This window comes from Stegodyphus dumicola, chromosome 5 (genome assembly GCF_044657685.1).
Source record: "Stegodyphus dumicola isolate Sdum_Otavi_A_Nest chromosome 5, ASM4465768v1".
Lineage (NCBI taxonomy): Eukaryota > Metazoa > Arthropoda > Arachnida > Araneae > Eresidae > Stegodyphus > Stegodyphus dumicola.
Genome location: NC_140772.1, coordinates 18,377,208 through 18,404,714, shown reverse-complemented (window position 1 = coordinate 18,404,714; position 27,507 = coordinate 18,377,208). Strand labels below are relative to the sequence as shown.

Below are 27,507 nucleotides of genomic sequence, written 5' to 3'. Positions count from 1 at the left end.
TTCACAACTTATACAAGCGTGTTTTTTGTCAACTACACAATCACCTAAAATGGCATCTATGTCTGATTATTATTAATGATGCATAAGAAAAATATATGAGTAATTCTTTTAAATAAGCAAAATTTCAAAGTTATATTTTGAATTCAAAATATGCTACTTAACAAGAGTTAAAAACTGTTTTAATTCTCAGTATGCCTTATGGATAAACGGAGACATTTGCTGTAAAAGACAACAGAGATTGGTTTCCATACATAATCATATATATAATGAAAACTCATTAAATTAGGTCTTCAAATATTTTTAAAATTTAATATTTCCTTCAAATTATAGTCTTTCAATGAGTTTCTCTTTTTAAGTAAAAATCCTTAGAATTATGTTTTCTGTAGGATGATGAGGCTAATAAAAATGGCCCGGAAAACAGAGTAACTCGGTTTAATCCTAGTATCCGGTGCACACGGGATTTGGCTACTTTTGGCGACTTTATGACGAGCAGTAAAAACGAGACATATACGATGTAGTCAACGGGTCATTCAAGATATATAGCATAATGTATATACTATGTATATACACACATAGTATATTTAGATGTTCTTTGGATAATTTTTGGTGTTGGTGATAATTTTCAAAATCGTGCCAAGGCTGCACCGTATACTAGGATTTTACCAGTAACTCTATTCTCCGGGCCACTTTTAGTTGCCTCACCCTGTATTTATATCTAATAGAACTATAAAACAGTATACACATCAAAGTGATGAAGACAAATATGATTTTTTATCACACATAAAATAAAAGGTAAAATACATGACAAAATAAAATAGTTACAAGGAAAGTGTCAATGTATGAATGTTAAAAGTATATACCAGTGTTATACAGCAATATGCCTATGATAAAGAATTTAAACCAGGACCTATTTTGAAGTTTTACATACATGAAAGATAAATAAATCACAAACATAAAATATTACTATTATGCCAGATAAATTCTCTTTAATAATGTACGTTCGATCTATAGTATTAATTACAAAATTGCTTTCGTTTTATGTAGACATGCTTTTTATGTTTAGTTGTATTATTCTTATTCACATTCATGTTTCTGTTCAATAATGGTGCATCATTTGAAACGCATTTTTTCTTAAAACTGAAAAAAATTCTCCTTAAACTAATGCTGGATGTTAGGAAAGGTATGCATTTTCAGGAAGATTGGTAAAACTTCTTTAATAACCAAAATTCCATTTCGCTACCCAAATAATTTCTTAGTTTATTTCATACTAAATGCAGTCATTTTCTATACAAAATAGTTAGCTAAAAGAAATAATGTAAAATACAATTAATGAATTTTACGAAGTTTTTTATGCAGAAACTATCAATAAAGTGTATACTATGAAAAATAAAATTGAGAATTAAATCATCGCCTAAAATCTCTTCTCCCAAAAATATTTCTTAAGATAAAGCAAAAATCATTCATTAAACGTACAATGCTACAAAGATAATCTGGTAAGCTATTAACATTACAGGAGACAATAAATCTTCAAGCATTCAATACTATTTACTTACCTTTTCAGTTATACTTCGAAAAGGTAAAGCTCCGAGAATAACATTTTCATCTATACGATCATACCACCTTCTAGACGTCAATTTTTCCATTACTACATTGTACATTAAAGTAGGATAAAATGAGGCTCTAGCAAACATTTTAGCGTTATGATGCAAGAGAAAAGCAGATGCAAGTATAAAAGCGTATGTCACAAGCAGGCACGTAATTTAGCTAAAAATAAGCATAGAACACACCTTCGCATGTCTAACTAGACGGTCTTACAAGTCTTCATAAGCATTAAGAAACTGAATTCAAGATACCTCATGCTGAGTTGAGCTCTTTCATTAATTAGATTCATACTTGAACCCGGAATTCGTCTGCCACCAGAACAAATAAGTGGCCATGTTGCCAAATCTTAATTCTTAAAAAGTTCAAAAAATAATATAGAAATGATTAAATTTTGTTCTGAAGATAATATGATATCATTTTTATCTGTAGTTTCTTCGCAGTCTATTAATTTAAAGGAACATAATTTTTCTCTGTGTTATTCATAAATCCCAATTCTGTAAACAAAATAATGGGTTTAAACTCCAAACTTCACTAATAACTCCAAACTTAACCTGTGGCTGGCATTACCGCTATTTGTCTTTCGGAAGTCGTTAAGTACTATAGCACGAAAAAATGATTGATAAGTTTGCGAAAATATACGTGGTACATTATTAGTACAATGCAATTATTAGTTTTCTTCTGATTTAGTATAGTTTTTTTAATAGATTAGGCATAATGACCATTATTCTTACTTTAGTTGTTAATATAATGTTATCCTTTTTGGGATTTGTGATAACTTTTCATTTTCTGCCAAAACTTAAGAATATGTTCTTGAAAGCTAATCTTTTTGGCATAGATTTAGGCAAACAGACTACTGAAAAAATGTGAGCATTAAATAAAGTGCTAAATTTTAAATTTTAATATTTATGTACTTTGAAACATGTCGAATCTCTCATTCTGCTATAAATTGACGTTACTTATTTCATTTTTTTTTGTGTTACTTTTACTGGTTTCTTCTTATACTTTCACCTGAAATAAAACATGTATATTTCAAATTAAATGAATTTCATGTATTCCTATCTTGAGACACGGATCTAAAAATTACCAGATTGTTGACAAATTTGCATTTATATTCTTTGATTATTAAATGTGCTATGCCCTCCTTCATAATAATTTTAAAGTAGTCATTTTTTTTTTCTCTTCTTTTTGAAGCCATATGCAGTGAAGTGGAACTAGTCATATCTTTAATAACATCATATTGATAATAATCACATTAAATAAAACATTGTATAAATTATAAAGCATAAAATGAATAATGGTATTGTCAAGCCCAGTAGTTCTTAACCTTTTTTACTACATGTACTCTTTAATCTCTGCTAGATGATCAGTCCCCCTTTTCTTTCCAAAACTCGAAAAATACGTATAAATTTATTTAGATTATTTTTAATGTGTTTTATAAATTTAACAAGTAAAATATACGGAAAATTTTTATAAATACCAAAATTAAAAGTAGTTTTTTTACATTTATAAACTAAAACTAAATACTTAACAGATGAATAAAAGCTGATGGCATTCGTCCCTGAAACTGTGAAAACCCCTTTACTAATCATATACAATTAGCTTCCATTTTACAAATATTCAGATTTATGCTGGTTTAGAAATTAAGCTAAATTTAAAATAAGAAAACACATTTAAAAAAGTGAATCGCTTTAAAAGAATGTGGTTCTTGAGAAAAAAAGAGGATGTGCAGATATTCATACTGCAAAATCTTTTCAAATCAATTCTGAAGAATTGAACAACGTGGTGATTATCATGATAATCTAATTTTTAATGCAAATGATAAACCATCAAAGATTTATAAAAGTAAAAAAGATTGGTTAAAGAAAACTTTAATCAATCATTCCGTAATTATTGTATAATCTGTATTTAATAGTTAAAATTTGTATTTTAAATTGTTAAAGTGTGTTTTACAATAAATATCAATGCTTAAAGTCTCTGTATGGAAAGTCAAGAAAATTGCACTAAGGTGGTTGCATTAATACGTAATTACCAAAAATACTCTTGCCATCTAGTTTTGTCATTTTACTGTTCAACTTGCAGTTTTTCATTTCATATCCTGATTTCTCGTCAGATCACTAAATTTCCAATTTTTGATGCCTTTACTAAGGATAGTGTTTTTGGTAATAAAGCTTACATTGAATGAATTTCATTCCTCCATCTATAATGATTTTCAGCATAATTTTTTTAAATAAATTTTATTTGATTTGAATTGTCTTAATCTACTGTAGACATCTGTAGAACTGTATATGAAGATTCAACCAATGCTTAGTCAATAAATAATTGTGTTCAATTTTGTTGTACTGTATCAAATATGGTACATTATAAGTTTATCCACCCAACAGTGTATGTTAAATAATTAATTTTATTTTTATTGTGTTTAAAATTACTTTGATAAATTAAAAATTAAATCTTTCCTTCCCTGTTTAGGATTTTTTCTGTTTAAAATTGTGCTAGAAAATTACAAAATTGACTTCTTTCGAAATTCTGCAGCCCCACAATTTTTTTTTAATAAAATAAATATTTTAGATAAATTTAAAATTTTGCTTGCTAAATTAACTAATAAAACTAAATATTTAACATACATACATAAACAATAAATAACATAGCAAAGAGGAAAAAACTTAACATCCCATAAACTGCTAGTTTTTGGCATGAACATTTCCGGGTTAAGAAGAAGGCTTTCTTGTTTACATATTCAAAATTTTTTTTCCAATGAATTTTGTGTTTATTTTACCCTGATAGTAAAGTTGCTTTTGTTGTTTTAATCTTATATGTGAGTGGTCTCAAACTCAAATTGCATGTGGCCTCAATGAACAATCTGAAAACAATTGACAGGCCACAAGTTTTTTTTTTTTTTTTTTTTTTTTTTTTTTTTTTTTTTGAATAAAATAAATATTTTAGATAAATTTAAAATTTTGCTTACTAAATATTTATCAGAACATACATAATAACATAGCAAAGAGGGAAAAACTTATATTTATTTTTAATATGAAATCTGATGTTTAGTACCTGTAAGACTTGTTTTTTTTGGTAACATTTTGTAATTCAAGTATATTGGTAGTTAAATACTAAATACTGACCTTTTTTTTCCCCCCTTCAAATAATTATAACAAGTGTAATTAATCTATGAATAACTTACTTTAACCAGTTTAAGTTAACTACTTATTTTAAGTTTCTAGAGAAAATTTACCAAGCAAGACAAAACTTCAAAATAAATGACAATAACCTGGTCTCTTTCTGTTATTTATAGAATTTTTTAGATGCATAAATAAAACTACATATGTTTGTACAAGAAATAAAACTTCTTTATTTCTTGCTATAACTTGACACTTGATGGCATTTCACTTCTGGTAAAGTTTATAACCTTGGAAAGAAATTATTAGAAATTATTGTCATGGACATTGATCAATTGAGCTCTTTTCTGAATAGTATTGAATTGCAGGAAAAGGCTATACACATATAAATGTTTTCCCAAACAAAACGGTTATTTTTAGTGCGAAAAGTCATAACTAAGCTCATTTATTTTTGATGCATGCGAATAAAAGTTAACCCGGCGGAAGTCGCACCAAGAAAAGTTACTAGAGTGAGTGCGTGGGGTATCACATACCCCAATATTTAAAATACAATAAAAATAGTATTATTTAGTTTTAATTTTTTTTTTTTTTTTTTTTTTTTTTTTTTTTTGTTCTCGTGTATTATAAATAAATGAATAATAATTGGGTTTCAAAAAATTAATTTCCGAAATAATCTTAGAGTCAAAATTAAGATAAATGAAAATAATAAACATCATGCCTCTAAGTTTCATTGCATCTCTAATATACCATGCTTATTTTATTTCTTCACACTTTGAACGAAATACATTCATGTGTTCTTGGCACAGAATGTTTTCACATTTTAAACATTGCATTCATGTGTTCTTGGCACAGAATGTTTTCACATTTTAAACATTGCATTCATGTGTTCTTGGCACAGAATGTTTTCACATTTTAAACATTGCATTCACATTCACGTTCTTCTGTAATTGGCATGAGGGCGAAAAATTCAACACATCTTTCATACTTAGTTGTTTCAAATTTCATGTATTCGTTTTAATTCTTCGTCGAAACTTCTGCTTTTGTTTTGCATGCAGTATGTCAATTTCTTGGAAAAGTATTAATCTCTGATCTTTGTTCAATACTTTTTTTCATTAATTGTAATGCTAAGTCCTTCAAAAACAGACTTCTATTTCTTGTTGGTGGATTAGCAGTTGAATGTAATATAATTCAAGCATTCAGTGCCCGAAAGAAAATTACCATTGGCCATCTTCTTGTTATTCTGGCAATTGAATAATTGGCTGACATTTCTTCCCCCATATCCACTGCTCCTTTAGTCATATTATTAAAACATTCCTGACGTTTTATTTTCTCCAATAGTATGATCATTATATAATGTTGAAAGCATAAGAACAGTTTTTCCTTTTTTAGGAACATCAGGAATTAATGTTTTATCTTTTTCAAAACCAAAACATTGTGGAAAATATTCTTAGTTTCATCTTCAGTTTCCGAAATGCAATCTTCATCGCTTTCAAATATTAATAATAAATCTCACATGCGTTGCATCTCCAGTTCATAGGGACTCATTCTTTTTACCATAATGCAGTTAGAAATTTTTAAGAATTTAATGTCAAGTACTTTAAAATCACTTGCGAGTAGAAATATTTACTGTTACAATCTAGAAATAAATTTCTGAACTAAATATTCAGTCAGAAAAACACTTACACGGACAGGCACGTGGGGTGTGTCATACCTCAGTTCCAACAAAATACCGATAAATCTTTTTCTGAAACACACAGGCAAAGAAAAAGCGGTTCTGAAAGTCATCCACAACTAGAAACTCAGCTACTGAAAGCAGCACAGAATTTCAGTTTTACAGGTTAGGAATATTCCACTTTTATCTAGGGTTGGGGTATGATACACACCACGTGCCTTCCCGCGGGTTAATGAAACCTGTATTTTCAAATATTTTAATGAAATTTTTATCACATTGTAAATTTATTAAATCTATCTACAGGTTTTCTGGTGCATTATTTTTGTTTATTATTAATGGAAATGAAAATAATATAAGCTCGGACTTCAAATGATGAAAATTTTGAAATCTTTGCAGCATAGTATTTGGAATTAATACATCTTTGAATATGTCTTCATGGGCTGTATGCAGCTCATGGGCCACCAGTTTCAGACCACTCCAATTTGTGATCCCTGTATACTTTCACAGTATAACATTCAGCATGTATCTGCAATAATAATCTTTGCTTTCTAACAAGCCTGTTACCTATTTTTTTTTTTAACTATTAATGGAAACACTGTGCTTGATTTTCATATATTTCATCACCATTTTCGTGAAAATCGCTAAATGTGAATTTAAGAAATAAGGATTTGAAATTTCGTAGTTTAATTTGATTTATAGTCATGTAGATAGAATCTTTTGCACTCTTCAGTGTAATCCAAGTTTTATGTTCATTTATGATAGATTAAAAGTCTTCATCTAAAATTAATTATCTGATATTTCAGAAGGAATGCTTTCACAATGATGCCCTGCAATATCATCATAAAAGTGCTGGCACTTTTACAGTTATTTTGAACAGTGAAATTTATGCAAGATAACTATTGTTCAAAAAGAAACCTTCATAAGGATGCCCTCACTGATGTAAAGATCATTTTCTAATCTGTAGAAAGAAGCTGTTGTAAAAATTAACCACTAGAGATCATCATCTTTCTAAGACAACTGTCATCGCAAAAGACCAAAATCTATGAAATAGTCAGCTTACCAATGGCTGAATAATGAAATTGCCGAATACTGGCATTTTGATCTGGGTTCAGTTGGTAGCAAACAGGATGGCTGCATTCTCGTGTGCAGTGTAAATGCTAGCTAGTTTTTCTGGAAAAGTCCTCCATGGATGTATTCTTCATAAGCAGATAGCCATCATGTGCTTTGCCTTAATTCAATCAAATCCTCTGGCACTTTCAGTAATCAGAGAGTTCATTGTAATTGGGTGCTATATATGTAATTTGTTAAATATAAATTTTAATAAGCTTTGGAAATTTTGCTAATTTTTCTGAAACTTTTAACCAAATAAATATTGGTTTATTAATTTTTTTTTTATTTGTGGTTTTAATCTGATTCATGTATTTGAAAGTAAAGAAGCTTTTGGCATATAATGGCTACTTGTGTATTTCCATTTGAACAATTAAAATTGCAAACAGTGTTTTTATCAACAGTATTTGCTGTAGAATTTGTTATAGGTAAACAACAATGTATGCAGTTAAACAGAAAATTTAAAAATGACTTATTTATATAGATGCAGTTTGGTGTTATAATATTTTTTAGAAACTGGAGATTTAAAGAACTAATAATGAATTACATAAAAGTTGATGTAAAAAATAGATCTCTTTATGCTAGTTTATCCATATGCTATTTGTATTTTGTCATATTGGAACTTTGATGTTTTCTGTAAATCTTTGGGTATTTTATCTCTAGCTGGACACAAGTGATATAGTGCCAACTATTATTTCACCTGCCATTATTGATGTTACTAGCAAAGTTTTAAATCTGGCATTCTATAGAATGCCTAGGCATTGTACATAATGCCTAAACCTAGCTGGCAATGTATGAAATGATTCATATTTCACACATTTAATAGACATTCTATAGAATGCCAAATGGTAAACCGGCAAAGTATGAAATACATCTGCGATTCGTTTCGAAGAACCGAAACTACTCACCAGAAGTTAATAAATGATGTAAAAAAAGCCAAAATGACTATTGAGAAGGAATCATGGGACTAATGGCCGCTGAATAGCAATATTTGCGGAAAACAAAAGTACATTCATTTATCCTGTTAAAGAAAGCTTCAGTACTATATAGTATTACGTCACAGATTCTGAGTTATTTCCTGTAGTTCATGAAACCTGATTTGAGTACTGGCCACAGACTATGTGACAGAATGTTAAAAGAACTTTTCAAACAAATACAAAAAGGTTACACATAAAGATATTGAATTGTACAACCACCTTTATGAGCCCTGCTAGAAAGAACATAAAAGTATTAAAAAGAGCATTGTTGTGGAACTTATGACTGTTTCTGAATTTAATTTCCATTGTCAGATATATATTACAGATTCCCAGTCTCAGCCAGATAGAAAATACAAATTTATTATTTTGTATCAAGATCATCTCACTATCTTGTTTTACATATTTTGAATAACAGTGTTTAATGGCACTCTTTCATTAATTTTTAAAAATACTTCCTTTTTACTTCGTACAAGGAAGTAATAACATTTGTATTTTTGAGGAATGCATGTCTTTTAATAATAGCCTTATCATAACCTTTTTTCATAAATTGCTTAAATAGCATTTGCTGTTCTAAAGAATGACTAGGTATTATATAAATGCCTAGAGAAAGTATGTAATAATTCTCATATTTTGCCTAAAAACATCCAGCATTATATAAAATGCTGGTGTTTCATACTTTGCCTGTAACATTGATACTGCAAATGCTTCCCATCGTACTCTGCTCAGATTTGATTATTTTTTATTTTAAATTTGATTATTTTACCAGAAATTCAATAAGTTTAATTACGATGAAAATTTGCAACCTGTCTGCCGATGGAATAAGTTGTACTATTTTTGCAAGTAATTTGTTAGTTGGGGAAGAGGGGTGGAAGACCATCCAGTTCTTTTCTCCTGTAATACTGTCTATCAGAATAGGAAAAAAGCTGTATACTTTGTATGGTGGAACCATACCTGTACAACCAGTGGTGAAATTTGCCTGCTAAATCAATTTGTAAGAAAAAGCCTGAAATGAAGACTGGAATTAGAAATGGCAATCGATAGCAGTGCAACAAATTTCCATCACATCATGAGCTTCTAATATGGAATTAGTTATAATTTTTTTTTATTATAATAGAAAATGTAGAATTTTCTGTCCGCGATACCAATAGACATGGGTTTGTATCCCAGAGAAAGTATGGATGTTTGTAATGTATAGTTTCTTTTGTGGCATTGGCACTTAAAGTACTGACAAGCCGGGAAGTTCTCTCGAATGGTTTGGTCATTGGGGAAGAGGTCTGGAAGACTTCCCAATTTTTCTCCCAGATTGCTGTCCATTAGAATTGGAGTACAGCTGTGTAGCTAGTGTAGTGGGACTATACCTTTACAAGGGGGCAGTGGTGAAATTCTAGTGTACTACTCACTTCTCCCTGTCCTTGTGAAAATAAGAGATTTTTGTATTTTTTTTTTAATCTGTCAGACATTGAAAGATATCAAGTGGGAAATATATTTTGTAGTTATTCTTATTTATAGTTACTTTAAAAATTACAATATGTAATAGATATTAAATGATGGATTATATATGCAGATGATATAATTTGTGCACATGTAAGATATTTATGCTTCTTTCATTTCTGTTCTTAATTTTTGAAGTTTTCAAATTTCTGTATTGTCATTTCCATGATTTCTTTATGTTTTCAGACCAGAAGCGATGGGTGTTGTATGTGGATCTGTGTTTCTTACTGTTATGTTTCTCTTCATTCCAATTCCATTCATACAATACTGGACTGTAAATACTAAAGTTCCATTTCCTCATCATCAGGTAAATACTTATTTTCTTTTAAATTTGTTTTTAATAAAAAAATAGTATAGCTTTAACAGGTCTGATTAAGAATATGCAATGATTATATATACCATAATTATTGTCTTAAATTTTTCTGAGTCACTTAGTAGTGAAACGCGTTTCTTGTTTAAGACCAGATCAACTTATTCATGGTGGTATAACTGTTCTAGGTATTTTCTGATTATCCACCCAACCCTGAAAAGAATTCACCCGACAATACATATGTCACCAAGGTAACTAATCCACACCGTTAAAAAAAATTATTTTATTGGCAATACAGCAATGTGGTGTATTAATCCCTGGGTTGCAGTTGGATATAATTTTAGTATTTTTCTGTCTTTATGTAAACAAAGCTGTGAAACCATTGTAGTTATATATCCTTAGTTCATATCCCAATGATGAAATGATTAACTGTGTGAGTTTATTATTCTTTACTTCCTGCATAGTGCAAATGCAAGTCTCTTATTTCTTATAAAATTCTCTATGGAAGATGTACCTTTTTAGACAGGTAATTCTCACATTTTCCCGTAACTAAATAACCAACAATCATTGTTTTTAATATTCAGACTAAGATTCATTGTTGATTTTCCATTCAATATTTAGCAGTTTCCCTACAAAATATATCAAGTGACATGTTACTAAAAAAAAGTTCTAGGCAATGAGATGACTCATAAAGAATTTCTGCTTTTTCCTCTGCATGCTTTCATGGCATATCTTTCTTACGTTTCTGGTTCTAAAAAAATCTAATACACAGATAAATAATAAATAATCTAATACTTACTCAATGACTAAAATATGTGTGATAATTCTTCACCACCTAGATTTGGCAACTGTTTCTTCTCCCAGCATAATCATCTTTTAAGTGGAGAAAAGAAATTTTCACTTTCCCTGCTGCAAGTTCTCATAATGTAAAAGGTAGCTTATCTATCTAGCAGACAGTAGCATATCTAGCTAGCAATTCTTATTATGGTAATATGCTGCCATTTTTTAAAATGTCTGTTGTCTTTTGTATGTTATTCTGGCGAAAAATTAGTCACCAGCAATTGGTTACTTTTCGAGAGAAGGGTGGAAATAATCAGAAAGGGTATTTAAATGTTATTGTAACTATCTTAGTAGATGTTTCCGAATAATCAGAGTATGCCAAAATCTGGAAACTGTACACATTTTGTTTGCATTCTTTTTGTTGTATTTCAAGTTCCACTGCTTTTTATCAACAAATCATTATGGATTTTGCTTTAAATTTTAAAATATGACTTGGGAAATTTGCAAGTAATTATGGTAAAAGCTGCGATAAAAGTTGTGCAATAATACAATATTTCGCCGCAAAATCATGAAAAGAAACGATGAGATGTGTTTAGTAGACTGCCAGTACACAAATCTGAGTTTGTTCAGTTTTGTGATTTTTTAAATCTGAAAACAGATGAGTGTATGGGGGGGGAAGAACACTGTTAAAGTATTAGAGAAGGATTTAAAAAAAAAGTGTTTTTAATTATTTTTAACATGTCATATAATACTCATTAAAAAATTAAAATTTGTATTTAAAATTTTAAAATAAATGTTGATATTTTCCAATTTATGATAAATGACAATAGTTTGGAATTTTTTTTTTTTTTTTTTAAATAAGTCACAAAAGTTTCCAACTTGCACCAGATAAATCTTTTCATCTATATCTTCTCATGTTCTGACTTGTATAAATAATATTATACCTTCGATTAAAACAGTCCTGAATTTTCATACTGAAATTATTTTGGGATTAGAATTAGATACGAGAAGAGGCACTTTCTGATTATCTTCATTCCCGTAGAAACGTCATTAACTCATGGGCGGCTTTGGATAGCATTCATCGTTAGTTTACATTTTAGTGTAACCCTTGGATTTTCGCAATGTTTGTTGCTTTATTTATCGCCAAATTTTTGTTTAATTTAATTTAACCTTAGTAGTTGAATGCTGTGGAAACACTAATATGATGTGATTGGTTACGTGATTGCATTGCATTGAAAATCTGGTTCTTGCAATGCTGAGCACAATAAGCACTGAGCAGGCCATGCAAAGGAGAGATCTAGAAATGACATAATCGAGAGAAATTTTTACGATTTTTAGAACAGAGAGGGAGAAGTAAAGACTTTACTATTAGTTTAAATTATAATTTTGATTCACATATTTTTTATCATACATATATATGGTACATACTTATTAATGCAACTGTTTTAGCGTAATCTGATGATTTTTTGCTGATGAAAAGGTAAAGCGATTTTTCAGATGCAAGTTTTTTTTTTTTTTTTTTTAAAGATTCCCAAACTGTTGATACATAAGTCTACAAACATTATCAATGTATGTAGAGGAAACATACTTTAGCAATTTAAAATACAAATTTTAACTATTAAATAAGGATTATATGACACTTTAAAAAAATAAATTACTTACATTCTTCACCAAATCATTCTATAATTAATTGCACTATTCTTCTTCTCAAGTACACAGTGATCTGTTTTTGCTTAAAAAAATCAGAGAATTAAAGAGACTAAGCAATACAGGCTCTACCAAACACATCTTGATCCTTTTAGAGATTTTGTGCCAAAATTTTCTATCCGTGCAGAAATTTGACTGCACTTTTTCTTTGCTAGCAAATTCCACAGGAGCATATTTTAAATTTAAGTTTAAAGCAAAATTATCATGACTTGTTTATAAAAACCGTTGGAACTTGTAATGAACAAAAGTCATTCAAATTTGGAATTTGAAATTTGAAAATTCAAATTTGAAAGTTGGAACTTGGAATAGAACAAAGAATTCAAATAAGAGAACAAAAAGAATGCAAACGAAATGCAGCTATTGCTTGACTGAAGGATTGTTATCAGTATGGTTGCCTGAGGAATGATTAAGGGAATGGCTACCAGAGTTAGGCATGTTCTGAAAATTTAGTAATTTCTATTAAGGTGATTATTGCAGTAACACATAAGTGCCATATGTGTGTGTGTGTGTATGCATGCACACACTGCAAAAGGAAACAATAAAAAAAGCTTTGCTTGAATTACAAATCCAGAATATTTAACCATGTATGTGGCCTAGAATTTGGGCATGAGCAAATGGTATTTTCATGATCTTAATTCTAAAATGACCCTTCTACATTGTACGTTGATTAATTTTCTTTAAATATATTACTACCTTAATTGTCTGAACATATTTCAAGATGCATGTTTGTGTACTTAAAGATGTAATAACAAATATATTTTGAACATTTATGCATTGTTGTCATAAAAAAACTTCCCTAGTACATGAAACTCTAGCAACCTATCTGCTCAACCAGTGGAAAAGAAATTTCAGATATTGTTGTTTGAAGGTATGCGCTCGAGATTGTGATAATTTAAAAGCAACAGAGCTCACGTGGTTATGGTTATAGTGAAAACATTTCAAAATTTTTGAATGGCAACACCCACTTTTTTCCTACACAAATTGATTAGTCCATTGACAAGCCATTAATGGCCTTGTATGAAGAAAATTGTCCGCATAAAACATTTGCAAAGAAGAGCATTGTAAAGGACCAGTGATACACAGAGAAGAGCTGCATTGATACACTTTGCATAATTCGCAGGTATAGACAGTAGAAGCACCAGTCGCAGAACACCATATGCAAAGCATTGCTTTTGAAAAATCTTTAATAAGCAGTCTGAGAAGATTGTTTCTTCAGTCAGGTGTTCGAACATGCTGACAAGAGGACACTTACAGGGAAACAATGAGGTAAACTGATGTTTTATCTAAACATGGAAAATGCTGCCAAATCAGTGTGAGTTTGTCAATGAAATCATAAGCTGAGAGGAAGTCCATCTTCCATAAAAACTGTATGACTGGTTCAGTAAAAATGATTTAGTAAAAAATTTCAAGAAACTAGATGCACATATGATAGATCATCTGTGATTCATTTTGATTTGATGAAACATCAGAAAATTTCAGAATTCTCAACATTGCAGGACTTCCCATGTGTACCCATTGACCTATTTTAACTTAAAAAAACATCAAATAATTGCACAAATTAACTTGATGGAATGCACATTCCTGCACTGTCTACTATTAATCAAAATTTGATATTTCTGAAAAATGCAACATTTTCATTAACAGGCAAGCTCCATTGTGACATTATGATTCATCCATCACAAGAAAAAAAATCTCCACATACTAATTACAATACACAGAAGCCACAAACATGACTCTCGAATTTCAAAACCATGCACATTACTACCATTATCGAGACAGATGGCAGCATTATGCACTGGCATAATGCATATGGAACCATTAGTGGGCTGCCAGATAATGCCATTTTCATAAAATTCTGTGTTGCCAATTCTGGCAACATAGCGCTTTGCCCAATGATTCTTGTCAGAGTTGGTTGGATAACGCGATAGTATCGAAAAACATTTCTTTGGCCTAAGAGGGGCAGTTTCTTTTTACACGTGAGTAGTGAATGTATTAAAATATCTTTGTACATGTTCTTTGATTGTCAGTACCATTAATTTATCTAAATATTTATTCTTTCAGTTTGTTGAACTGGTTGCTGCTCTATTATCTATTTGCTGCATGCTTCTCTTGGGCTTTGCTGATGATGTCTTGGACTTGAAATGGCGTTACAAATTGCTACTTCCTACGATGGCTTCACTACCTTTACTTATGGTTTACTATGTCACTTACAATGGCACCACTGTAATAATACCAAAGCCATTCAGGGTATTTTTTGGTAACGATGTTTGGTTAGGTAAACAGAATTCTGCTATTTTTAAAAATAATATGCATGTTAATAATAATTATCTAACATTGTGTATATTTACAGAACTGAAAACCTTTCTAATTTTGCTGAAAGATTTCTAAATTTTCATTCTATTTTCTGATCTCTTAGTTAATCTCTAGATCTTCTAGTATTAAGTTTCTTTGAATTTAAGTTATCTGTTTCAAATGCATTTCTGTGATCAGTAAGTATCAAAGGAAAAGAAAGTATGAAATATTGAAAATATGAAAAAAAAAATGTTGTGGCAAATCCTTAAAGAAAGATAAAGGGTTTATCATCTCTTAGTAAAACTTAAGTTATAAATTTCATATTTTTCCAAGTGATTTTCAATAGAATAAGTTATAAATTTCATATTTTTCCAAATGATTTTCAATAGAATAAGTTATAAATTTCATATTTTTCCAAGTGATTTTCAATAGAATTTTTCTGTTTAAATTGTATTCAATCTAAACTTTTGTTATCCATTATGAAAGACTGTTGAACATTTTATGAAGATTTTACCAGTATTTAATGGGTAAAAATTCATTAAGTTTTCTTTACATCTGTAGATGATGCAGCACTAACTTTCTCTACATATGTAAATTTGATTTTTATTGTGTTTAAAAGCACTTTTATACATGAGAACTTTTTTTCCTTTTTTCATCAATATAAAAGTTGCAAAATAAAATGGGGAAAAAAGCTCAATTTAAAACAAAATTGAAATTTATAATAATGAATTTAATATTAAGTTAATATATTTTAAATCACAGTCATCTTACAACCGGTTTAATAATTCAAAGGATGCATTACAAAGTATCATTTAACTCATATTTATCATAGAAGCTTCATTGCTGTGTGTCTAAAATTCTCCCAGTTTCTCATATTTCAAGGTTGGCAGCTGTGTATTTCTGGTGTATAATTAATGACTGGTGTTTTCTTAGTATCAGATCATTAATAGTAGTATTTTTGGTACTTATGTATTATCCTGTCAGCTGTGAAACTGTCACTAAGCAGCGTGATTGAGCATCGGCTGTGAATGAGTATAATATCACAACACACTCGTAACATTTGCACTTTCATTTAGTGTAACCTTGATGGATTTTTGATAAGCCACCTTTTGCTTTTATGAATAAGGATATATGTTATTTGTTTGTTATACATTATACATGTATATTATATGTTCTTGCTGTATTTTTTCTTGCATTTAAAAAAAAAAAAGTGAGTTTGAGAACTGTAGAAGCACATTTGTAATTGCACTTACAACTCTCCATTTATAGCTAGTTGAGAGAATTAATGCCTGTTAAATGGGGTAAAAACAGCCAGCTGACAAAACAGTAATAGATTGGAGCAATTGCCTGTAGGAAGTTTGTACTCATAGCGTTCTAAACAAAGCTTCCAGTAAAATCGGAAGGCCTGGTAATAAAATAGAAATCTACGAAAGCCTTTTCGGGAAGTGCAAAAACAAAGAGGGTTGAATATTTCTACAGCAATGGTTGTTTGGAGAATTGTACAGAGAGACTAACGAATGTATTATTATATTACTTGTAAGAGTTGCAGTCAGAAGTGCAGCTCAGAGTTCTGCAGGAGTGATTGGTGCAACTTTGGCAGTTCTCCACTGACTTTCATGGTTTCATGTAACTAACTGTCATGCTTCATGGGATAATATGTAAGCACTGTATTTTTAATGGAATATTTAGTCAAAATTTAAGATTTATATGTATTTTTTATCAATCAGAAATCTAGTGTGAAAATTTTATTCATATTTCATTGTTGCTTGAGGAAATATTTTTACATTACTTATTTTGTGTTATACTATTTCCAACTCGCATTTAACGCTTAATTATCTTTTAAAGCACATTAATAATCCCTCAACATCTGAATCATCTTAACAATATGCCTAGCATTAAGTCTACACTTTGAAAGGTTATTTTACTTGTCTTTTTCTCTGATTTTTCTTTGATTGCAATAAAACATAAATAAAATTAATTGCAATCTTTTAATTTTCCAAGAAATGAAACTGTTTCAATTAAGGTAAAGATTACAGAGGGTGTTCACACATTTTTGTAATGATTTTGAAAAGATTTATGTATTAACAAACCTTAGAATTTTATTTTCCAATATTCTTCTAATAGCCCTTTTGTTGAACTATCGTATTACATCTTCATTTCCAAGATAAAAGTCCATTTCTTAAAACATCAAGGTTGTTTTTAATCCATTCCTCCTTCACAGTCTTCCAGAATTCATCCAATGTTTTGGGATGCTGCTTATAAAGAGCTTGTTTTAAAAGTCCAGATGCACAATAATCCACAGGAGACTAGGGTGGGATGTTTTTTAAAGGGAATAGCTTCAATTTCGATTTTGTTTCTCTTTTTTTTTTTTTTTCCCCAAAAAATAGAGCAGTAGATTTAAAGGTATGGCTTGGAGCCTTATCCTGATGGAACTTAATGCAATGAAGATTGTTTGGGTAAAGAAATGGAGTTTCTTCTTTAAAAATAGGTGTTGAAACATATTTCTGATAGTAATCCGAATTAATTTTGACATTTTTTTCTACTTTCTTTATTTTAAGTTTTATGTTATATGAGAATCCAGTAATAGCCATAAAACCTTTAGAAAAACATTCCTTGTTTTCTCTGAAACAACATATTAAGTCTTTCTCTCCTCTTTTTCAGTAGTAAATCGATCTTTTTCTATTACAATCAGATAAGTATATTCAAGCCTCATAAATTTTCTTATTTCCATTTTTCACATGCCAAATAATTTTTATACAGCAATCTGCACAGTCTTGTGCTGAGAAACATGTTCCGATGTTAGGTGATCAACACCATGTTTTTGTGTTTTTATTAGCATGAGATCAGATTTCATAATTTTATTCACAGTTCCTACAGAGATATTTAAAAACTTTGCAGTAGCTCTTTGGGGGGCTGAATTTCCTTTTAAAACATGAGATGCGACTTTAGATTTAATAAGAGCTGTTAGTACCTTTGTTGGGTATGACGTTTTTGCCTTTTTCTCAGTCAGGCGTAAACTTTGACATTTCTTTCCTTTCATATTATGTCACTTATTTTATGTGTAGAAATATTAAAACCGTGCTTTTCAGATCTTTTTTAATAATTGAATAAGAGTATTTCTTTTCGAACGAGTGCAAAAATGTAGCCTTTGATCCATTTTTTTTTTTTTCAGCAACATTTTTAAAAAAAGAATATTTTTAATGCTGCAGACGATAATTAAATCTTATTCGAATTAGAAGCCAATCACATTTGTATTTTGAAATTAATATTTAAGTTCATGGAGAAAATCAAAATCATTACAATTTATTGAATATAGCTTGGAAAGAGGAGGAGAAAATTGATTGAGAAAGCTAGAATTAGAGGTTGAGTGTAAGCAAAATACTGATTCTTCTGAAACTCTTACAAGTGAAATAATAAGAGGATGATTTGATTTGGTGATATCAGCATTTATTTAAAGCTACTTAAAAGCCAGATTAGAAGAATGGACTTACTGAAAAAAAAGATTTGGTCGTGTTTCTGTTATGGCTACTCCCACTAGATACTGTGAATTTGTTATTGCTGAAGCTTCCTATATTGCTGAGCTGTTAGTGCTGCATTCCTGATAATGTACAGGTCGGTGCAGCCATTAATAGAAATACCAGCTCAGACCATTACACTACCTCTGCCAAAACTGACACTTTCATACTGGAATATTCCATGTACCATCTTCTCTCCAAATGAGAATCCGCATATTATCAGGCTATACATTAAAGTGGGACTCGTCTGTGAAGAGCACGTTGCCCCCCTCATCTTGTCTCCACCTGAGATGCTCCTGTGCTTACCTTCTGCGGGCAGCATCGTGGTCTTATGAAAACAAAACACAAATCATAGGTCTGTGAGCATACAAGCCCACATGGTAGAGTTGGTTTTGAACAGTTTGAGTCAAAATCTTGGTACCAGTAGGTGCTGTTGCAGGAAAGTGCCATTCATAGTGTGGTTTCTTTTGGCAATAGTGTTTAATACCAATTTTCATTTTGTGCATTTTTCATTGTTGCAGACGTACGATCTTGTCTCGATCGTCAGCAAACATTTACAATTTCCAGAAACTAATTCCATAGTCTGGAAAGGATACTTTGAGAAACTCATAATGTTTCCACTATAATGGATTACATTTGACCATCTCTAAATGACCAGTGGCCGTCCAGGCTACCGATTCAGCTAAGTCATCTTGCTGAAACATTGTATTCACTGTTACAAAATATTCAGTGCATGTTTATTGTTTTTAATCTCCTACAGAAAGAATACTGTAGGTTGCTTTTCACTGCTTATCTAAAATGCATATTTTTCAGTGTCACAGGCAAAATTTGCATGTTCCCAAATTCGTAAATATTATAATTTTCCTTTTAACCTCTTTTATTTCATTTTGTTAAAAAAGTTGTTGATTATATGGTTAAGTCATATCGAATGCACAATACCCCCTAATTATTTTGAGCAATGTGTGTATGTGTATGTATATGTATATATATACATATATATATATATATATATATATATTATATGTACAAAAACATACAATATATACATTAACATGCCCATTTTATTACAGGTCCTTTGTATTATGTGTATATGGGCATGCTTGCTGTTTTTTGTACTAATGCCATCAATATATTTGCTGGTGTCAATGGACTCGAAGTGGGACAAGCTGTTGTAATTGGTTTTTCAATTATGATCTTCAACTTCATAGAGCTTTCTGGTATACCAATTCAAAATTTTTTTTAATTAATTTTAATTGTGCTTCATTTTATCATTTTAATAGCATTGATAATTTTTTATTTAGTTTTTAAAAATTGTATAAATATCCTGATTTTGATTTGTCATCTATTTTAGGAGACTGTTGGAAAGCTCATCTCTTTTCTTTATACTTTATGCTTCCATTTCTTTTCATAACATTAGCATTACTTTACTACAACTGGTGAGACATTTATCTTATTTATTACCTAAAATTAGAAATTTTTTATCTAGAAGCAACGCTGGCTTTCTGCCAACAGAAAACTGTTTTTGCCCTGCCTCTTTCATAAATTGGTTTTAAACAGTTTTAACCTGCATTGAATAGCAAAAACCTCAGAAAATAATAAAAGTATTTATAGTATTAATTAGTAATGCTTGCTTAATTTTAATATGTGAAAACAGTATGTATTTAATTAATACATGTTAATAGAAACAATTATTGTTTTAATAAGCACATTATTCTAATAATGGCAAAATTGTAAATATATTCAGTTTTTTATTTGTTTTTTAGATCAGTATATTTCTGAAAAATTATGTGTGTAACATTAATCTTTAACAATGAATAAAAGAATACAGTCCTCCCTTCTGAAAAAGAGCTAGAAAAAATAGTTTAAATTAGATAATAACTCAACATTATATGCTAGCTTATGTATTTCATTCAAAGTAATAAAAAACTAAATTATGAAGAGAAGAAAGCGTTCATACCCAAATCCATATTCTGTGCCTTATATCATAGTTTTTCTCTCAAAGTCAACTCCTTTTCCCAACACAGTTTTCTGCAATGAAAGCTCATAAAATGTTTTAGCTTCTATATAGTGATCTTATATTAAGATTATGCATATGAAGATTAATAACTTTCAGTTATTTGATAATGAATGATATTGCCCACTAGTACTGATCAATGAATATTTTCCAGATTGTCATTAATTCAGAACAAATTAAAATTTCTTCGAGTTTTGAAACAGCAGCAAAATTGGTCTTTTCTTGTAAATTATTCCATGGAAAAGGTCAGGCAAAACTTGAGTATGAATCTTCTGCTATATGAACTTTGAATAAATATTTTCAGTGTTATAGGTAAACTTGTTTAGTTTTAAAATAAATTTCTCTCTACTATTTACTATTCTGCAAGAGAGTTTAGTCATTTATGAGTTTTTGCCAATTATGGCATTTTTATTGCAGATTTAATTCCTCCATACCAATTTTAAAGTTTTAAGATGTATTTCTTAGAATCAGAAAATATTACATAGTTATAAAGAACTTGCTATATTCTCTTGCTAATTTTTGAAGTTTTATTCTGTTTTAGTAAATTGTCATATGTAGCGTACAGTCTGAAAACACAATGACCTGCACAGTCACAGTGTAATTATTTTTGAAGTCATAGAAATTTAGCTAGAATTTTGAGAAATGTTGTTACTCTAGCTCTCACTATTTCCTATTGTATAAAAATTATTTTAAACCATACTTACCTTACACAAATCCAAATCAGAATGGCTATAATTTTTTTAAAAGCAACTTTAATATAAATTATCACTGCTTGCTAGTATAGCAACAACACAAGGAAATCGCTTGTTCTGTGCTGAAATTATAGCTAAAATCATCAGTTAAAGCACTGGTCTCAAACTCAAATTGCATACTGGTCGAATGTTTTATCCGAAAGCAGCGAACTGGCAAGAGCACTTCTTTTAACAAAATTTACAGTTTTTTTAACAAAACAAAAAAATAAATTTTAAATTTCACTTCCCAAATATTTATCAAAACATACATAAATAATAATAATAACAAAGAAAAAATTCAAATTTATATTTTGTATTTGAAATCTAAAGGTTGGTTCTTCCATGAAATATATTTTGGTTATACTTTTTAATTCAAACATTTTATAGCTAAATATTAAATTTTAGACTGGTACTTATTTCAGGTAATTTCAGTATGTTAAATTAACTCTATATAACTTTATTTTAATCTAAACCAGAAATTTTAAAATACTGAAGGGCCACCAGCTATCAGCTGACAAACTAAATTTACTCATAATATCAATGTGGGATATTCTCCCATCTTACCCTAATCGTGATGTGTTGTACACTGTGCAAAAAAAGGGGGGGACAGTTTTATATCTCCCGCTCTACTGGGCCAATTGATGAAATTCAAATTGCCTTTTTCATGTCTCGAAAGCATGACTTACGATATGTATTACATATATATATATATATAGTCATTTTAACATAGGTATTTTGACACAAAATCAGACTTTTCCTGAAATGACTTGCCAGTTTTTCTTTCCATATGTAGATTCAATGACTCAAGTTATGCCTAAATATTAAATTTTGTAAAATTTGGTTCAAAATTTATGGAGAAATTCAAAAATTTATTTTGGTGTAGTTTTTTCTCTTTTCGCCAAGAATAATTTACTTTGCAAACTTCTTAATTTATGGCAAACAATTTTCCTTTTCTTTTTTTCATTGTAAATAAGCAGAAAAAAGTCATCCTTCATATTTTCGAATAATTTTAATAAAGTGCATTATTATCGCTAAAAAAAAAAGATGCCAAATTTCAAAATGCTCCAATATGTAAATTCATGTATATCTTAGAAAATTTTGAATAAATGTGAATAATGTTTTTTAAAAAAATTGTAAAACATATTTAAAAATACAAATTTTAATAGTAAATAATAATAAATGTGCAAATTACTATGTTTGGATTAAGCCAAAATTTCGGATCCTGGAAGAATGAATCAAGTAAGTTTTATATAAAAAAAAGAGATATTAATAAATATATATCAGATTCAATTAACATTGAGGAGCTAAAACTGTTTTTTAAAAACTACTCGTGCAATTTTAACAAAACTTCATAGTTTGGCATAATTTGAGTCATAGAATCGAAATATGGAAAAAAATTGGCATCTCATTTCAGAAAAAATCTGATTTTGTGTCAAAATACCTATATTAGAACAAAGCTATATGTAAGTCTAATACAAATCCTAAGTTGCACTTTCAAGACATGTAAAATGCAATTTGAATTTCGTCAATTGGAGTAGTAGAATGGGAGATATAGAACTGTCTCCCCCCCCTTTTTTTTTGCGAAGAGTACAAGCATACAATGGCAAAGAGGTAGCTCCACCTCTCTTTTTCTTTCAGCAGTAGCACACATAAGCTTTATATCTCTTAACACATGAACCATGCCATGAACACATTCAATGTGTTCATGGGCTGCATAAAATCGCTTCAGTTGCCACAAGTTTGAGATGACTGAGTTAAAGTACATCTACATGTTTAATTTCTCCTTCATTTATGTATGAAGATATACAAGGTGCACCCATAAAATAACTGGACAAATTAAAAGACCAAACGATGAAATATAAATGTGAAAGAATAAATGTGTGTTTATGCATAGTGTCATCTCAACTCTTGTCAAAGCCAGTTTAAGCTGGTTATTTTGTCATTTGCATGCTAAAATGTCAGAGTCATTTTCATATACTGAAAAGGCATTGTACAAAAAAAATTTGCTTTGATGGAATAATGTTCTACCATTAAATTTTATTATAAATTAGGTAAATCTGTTACCGAAACAATTAGAGATGATTTGAACAATACAGTCAAAAGTTGTTAATTCGGACACCCATAATCCGGACCTCAAAGCTACAAACTTTCTGCGCATGCGTCGTGTTAATGCATGCGCGTAAGACCTTTACGGCTGCGAATATGCGTGTGCAAAATACGTTTACGAATGCGCGTTTAATGTATAACGGACAGTATAAACTAAGCTAAAATTATCTAATTCAGTTAATGTTGCAGATTGCATTGTTCCTTAATCTTCAGATTGGATTCGGCTTATTATTTTTTGCAGACTGTTAGAGCAATTTTATAAAAGTAAGCTTGAACTTTCGATTATGTCAAAGTGAATATCTGATATCTATTTACTAACATGTAAAGGATCTATAAAGTGAAAGTATGTTTCGAAGTCCATTAAACAAAAAGTGGAATTGCTGCAAAAAATGGATAAAGGCATATCCTTTGTTTATCTAAACTTTGTTTATCTTTAACGCCGCGGCACGTAATGAATTGGAAGTTGATCTGTAAGCACTATCCTTATCTTCAGGGCAGATGTTTTTATTTTATTTGGCTTATAATTCCTTACTAAATGTAGTATTTCATCTCGATGTACTCCGTCTTTGATATGATTTAAATCAAATTCCTTGTCATTATAATTCGCTTCCGATAGCGAAAAAAGTGACAGTTATTGAAAACGAAAAAATTTCGATTGACAAATTAGTCGGTATTCTCGACACAGCAATTATAGGACTTGAACAGCGGAACTTTGTAACTGAACAAGAAATTATGTCTGTTTATAGAATTAAAGAGAATGTATTATCACATAAAAAACAAAGCAACTTAAACAACTTACATTGAAAGAAATGTTTAATAAAGTAAACAAATAAATATTAAGCTTTTTTTTTTTTGTAAATTTTGATACCCTTTAGATCATAATTGTTCTTTATTTCATAAATTACGGCTTCATATTTTTAATTTTATAATTTCTGCATGTCATCTTACCAGATTTAAACTGATGATCTATAATCCGGAAAAATCAATAATCCGGAATCGCCGAAGTCCCGGCGAGTCCGGATTAACGACTTTTGACTGTATATGGTGATGCATCATTATCAAGGGCACAAGTATGTGAGTAGTATAACTGTATGGAATATGAGACAGAAAGAATTGAAGGTGAACTAAAGATAGAGCACCCTTCAGTTACAAATGTTACGCTTATTTTGCAAACAGTTTTCAACATCTATGAACAGTATTTCAATGACTTGAAAAAATGTTGAAAAAATTTTATAAACTCCTCTGGCAGTTATTTTGAAGGAGATAAATTTATTTTGAGGTTAGTAATCTTTTTCGTATTCATATTTATTTATTTATCAGTTCTTTGTGATTTATTTATCAGTTATTAATCAGTTATTTGTGGTTACTTTATGAGCTCACCTTGTATTATATAAAGTGTGAGCAGATAATAAATCAAATTAAGATGATATATAAGTTAACAAAATAAAAACTTAATATGAGTACATGCTATACATTCCTAATATTCAGATTTAAAAAATTTGCATGATGCATCTCCAAAGCAGATTTTTCTTATATTTAAATATGACTCCTTTTATGATTTTTCGAATTTCCGATTATCATTTCCCTCATTAGCAGAAGAAATTCAACTGTTCTTTTTTTCTTAGTACCATGATGCTTGGCATAACTAATGCCTTGCTTGCTGAAGACACTTGCAGACTGAAAAATGTCTCATATAGCAAGTCCTGCATATAAATTGTATGCAGATGTCCTAATTAATTATTAATGTATTGCAACTAATGTGTGAAAATAATGTAATTAATATGTCTGAATAACATTATTTCTGTATCTGTGTGATATCTAATTAGAAAACATTTCTAATGTTTCTGCTCAGGCAGCCCATAAATGCAGAAAATGCATCTGTGTCAAACCTAGGACCAGGAACTAACACATTTCTTAATACTGTACTATTAGTGAAGAATAGCAGGATCTGTTTGAACAGGAACACGAGGAAATTTTTCTGGTGGAGAAGAAAAACACATAAAGTTTCCATTCTGCTGCAACCATCAAGGATATTCTGATGAAGTGCAAAATAATATAAGCCAAAACTGAGTGGTACCTTCTCAGTTATTAAAAGAGGAAGATTTTTTTTTATCACAGTGGCATGCATTGCTTTAAAATCATCCTGAAGGAACAGGGCAAGCAAATATTTTAGGCACTTTCTTGGAACCATGATCGCCTAAAATATCGAAACTAGATGTATAAAAATGTCAAAGACAGTCTTCTACCTCTAATGAAGACTGAAAGTGACATTAGACTGAACTGGAAAAACTGTGAGACTTCATACATACATTATGCACATAAATGTTTTTATAACTAAAAAATAAATACATTTGTAGCATTCTCAGGCTTGGTGAGATTTTTAATACACTTTGTGTATATGTATATGTTTTGATAACATTTCGTGATTTCTGAACTGAGATCAGAAATGAATTAACACCATTCCCTTAGTAACTTATAGGAAAACCATCCTGAAATAGCAAAGGATTTGCAGAAAAAAAAAAAAAACACTGTCTTTACATAGATTACTTTTGTTATGCAAGATGTCACTGTTTGAAATGTTCAAGCTTATGTTTTTTGGAAAACTTAGATGTCAAAATCTATCAATGCTTGATCAGATTAATGGGATGAAATAAACTCAATAAAAATCTTAAATAAAAGTGAAGGAATTATAAATTATGCAGGAAAAAAGCATTTCTGAATTGTGGATACAGTGAAACTCTGATTCTAATACAAATGGGATTCAATAGTGGTTGTATAATCAGGAATGTGTAATAACACAGAATTACCAAATATTGGTTGGTAAAATAAATCTGCTGGGGGAAGAAATAGGCTAAAAAATCATGTTTTAAAAAGCTCATTTTCTTGCATTGCATAATAGTACTTTTATCTGGAAATTGTTAAGTTTTTATTCGATAATAAGAACTATTTTCTTCCACTTGTTTTTTCTTCTTTATTGTAGCACCCATGTTAGACTAAAACATGGGCTAGTTGAACTATGTTATAATAATATGGGTGATGATGATGTCGTGTCTATGGCAAAGTGCAATTATATAGCTCCGAAGCTGTCAATGGGCCCACCAGCGGCCGAGCGGTAAAGTTGCTGAACACTGGTAGTTCGGTCCGAGGTTTGAATCCAGCAAACGGGATGGCTGCATGGGTGTTTTCGTAGTTTTCCCCATTTGTAACGTGCATACGAGCCAGTTTCTCAAAGAAAGTCCTCCACGAAGGCATCCCTCCCCTTAGGCAGATAGCCCTAGTGTGCTTTGCCATAATTAAATACACCACCACACCACCACCACCGAAGCTGTCAAAGACAGCTTTTGCAGCCTCAGCAGCTTTATCAGTATAAAGTAGGTCCACTGGATCTTCAATGCTGATGTTAAACAGTCTGGCCTGAATTGCTGGGCAGTTGAAGATGTGATGGCGAGACAGTGGGATGTCATCTGGTCAATGAGGACAAATGTTGGTGTAACTACGCTGTCCGCCTGCAGAAATCCTCGTCCCTTTCAAGTGATTTGTCCTAAGTCTGGTTATGATAGTCGATATGGCTCTGTCACAGTTCAATTCCGGGATGGAGTTTCCTTTAACTTGACCGATTAGTCTTTGGCTGGCAACTGCATTGGCATCCATGAGGGTTAGGCAGTTGGATGGCTGAGGAGAATCACGGGATGCCTTTGCAAGCTCATCGGCCTTCTCATTACCAAAAATATTTACATGAGCCAGTATAATATGGGTAATTGATATAAATAGATTGTTAAAATGAATTGCTATGGCCTTAGCTATGAGAAATCAGGCTTGCTGACTTTAAAATTGTGACTCGTCAGCAATACTGATTGTGTATCTTGAATGAAAACACAGTAATGATAATAATTTGTAGCATGAATTAGATTTTCTTAGTATGTCAGGTAAAGTAAAATACTGGATAATCAAAATTCTATGGTCATACTTAATTCAATCAAAATGTATCATTTGTATTTCAGATATAATGTAACACTCACATGTATAAAGGAAGTAAAAAGGCAATAAAAAGTATAAACCCTTAAAGTCAAACATCTGTTGTTTGAAAATT

At 30.2% G+C, this 27,507-nt stretch overlaps 2 protein-coding genes across 3 annotated transcripts in view; one reads left to right on the top strand and one right to left on the bottom strand.

The window, feature by feature from the left end:
• PTPMT1 (protein tyrosine phosphatase, mitochondrial 1) overlaps positions 1 to 1,948 on the bottom strand; it is a 29,154-nt gene extending 27,206 nt beyond the window's left edge. Inside the window, exon 1 of the mRNA XM_035360150.2 lies at positions 1,554 to 1,948. Coding sequence (XP_035216041.1) covers positions 1,554 to 1,691 — 138 coding nt within the window. The 5' untranslated portion in view covers positions 1,692 to 1,948. The remainder of the gene's footprint in view (positions 1 to 1,553) is intronic.
• Positions 1,949 to 2,143: 195 nt separating this feature from the next.
• The window catches only part of Alg7 (Alg7 dolichyl-phosphate N-acetylglucosaminephosphotransferase), a 43,819-nt gene continuing 18,455 nt past the window's right edge, over positions 2,144 to 27,507 (top strand). The window contains exons 1-5 of one of the 2 annotated variants that reach the window (XM_085816477.1): positions 2,144 to 2,244; positions 10,149 to 10,269; positions 14,821 to 15,034; positions 19,637 to 19,783; positions 19,918 to 20,002. In XM_085816477.1, the coding sequence (XP_085672603.1) occupies positions 10,159 to 10,269; positions 14,821 to 15,034; positions 19,637 to 19,783; positions 19,918 to 20,002 (557 nt within the window). In that variant the 5' untranslated portion in view covers positions 2,144 to 2,244; positions 10,149 to 10,158. Of the gene's footprint in view, positions 2,466 to 10,148; positions 10,270 to 14,820; positions 15,035 to 19,636; positions 19,784 to 19,917; positions 20,003 to 27,507 lie in introns of both variants that reach the window. The other variant, XM_085816476.1, reaches the window with a different exon arrangement.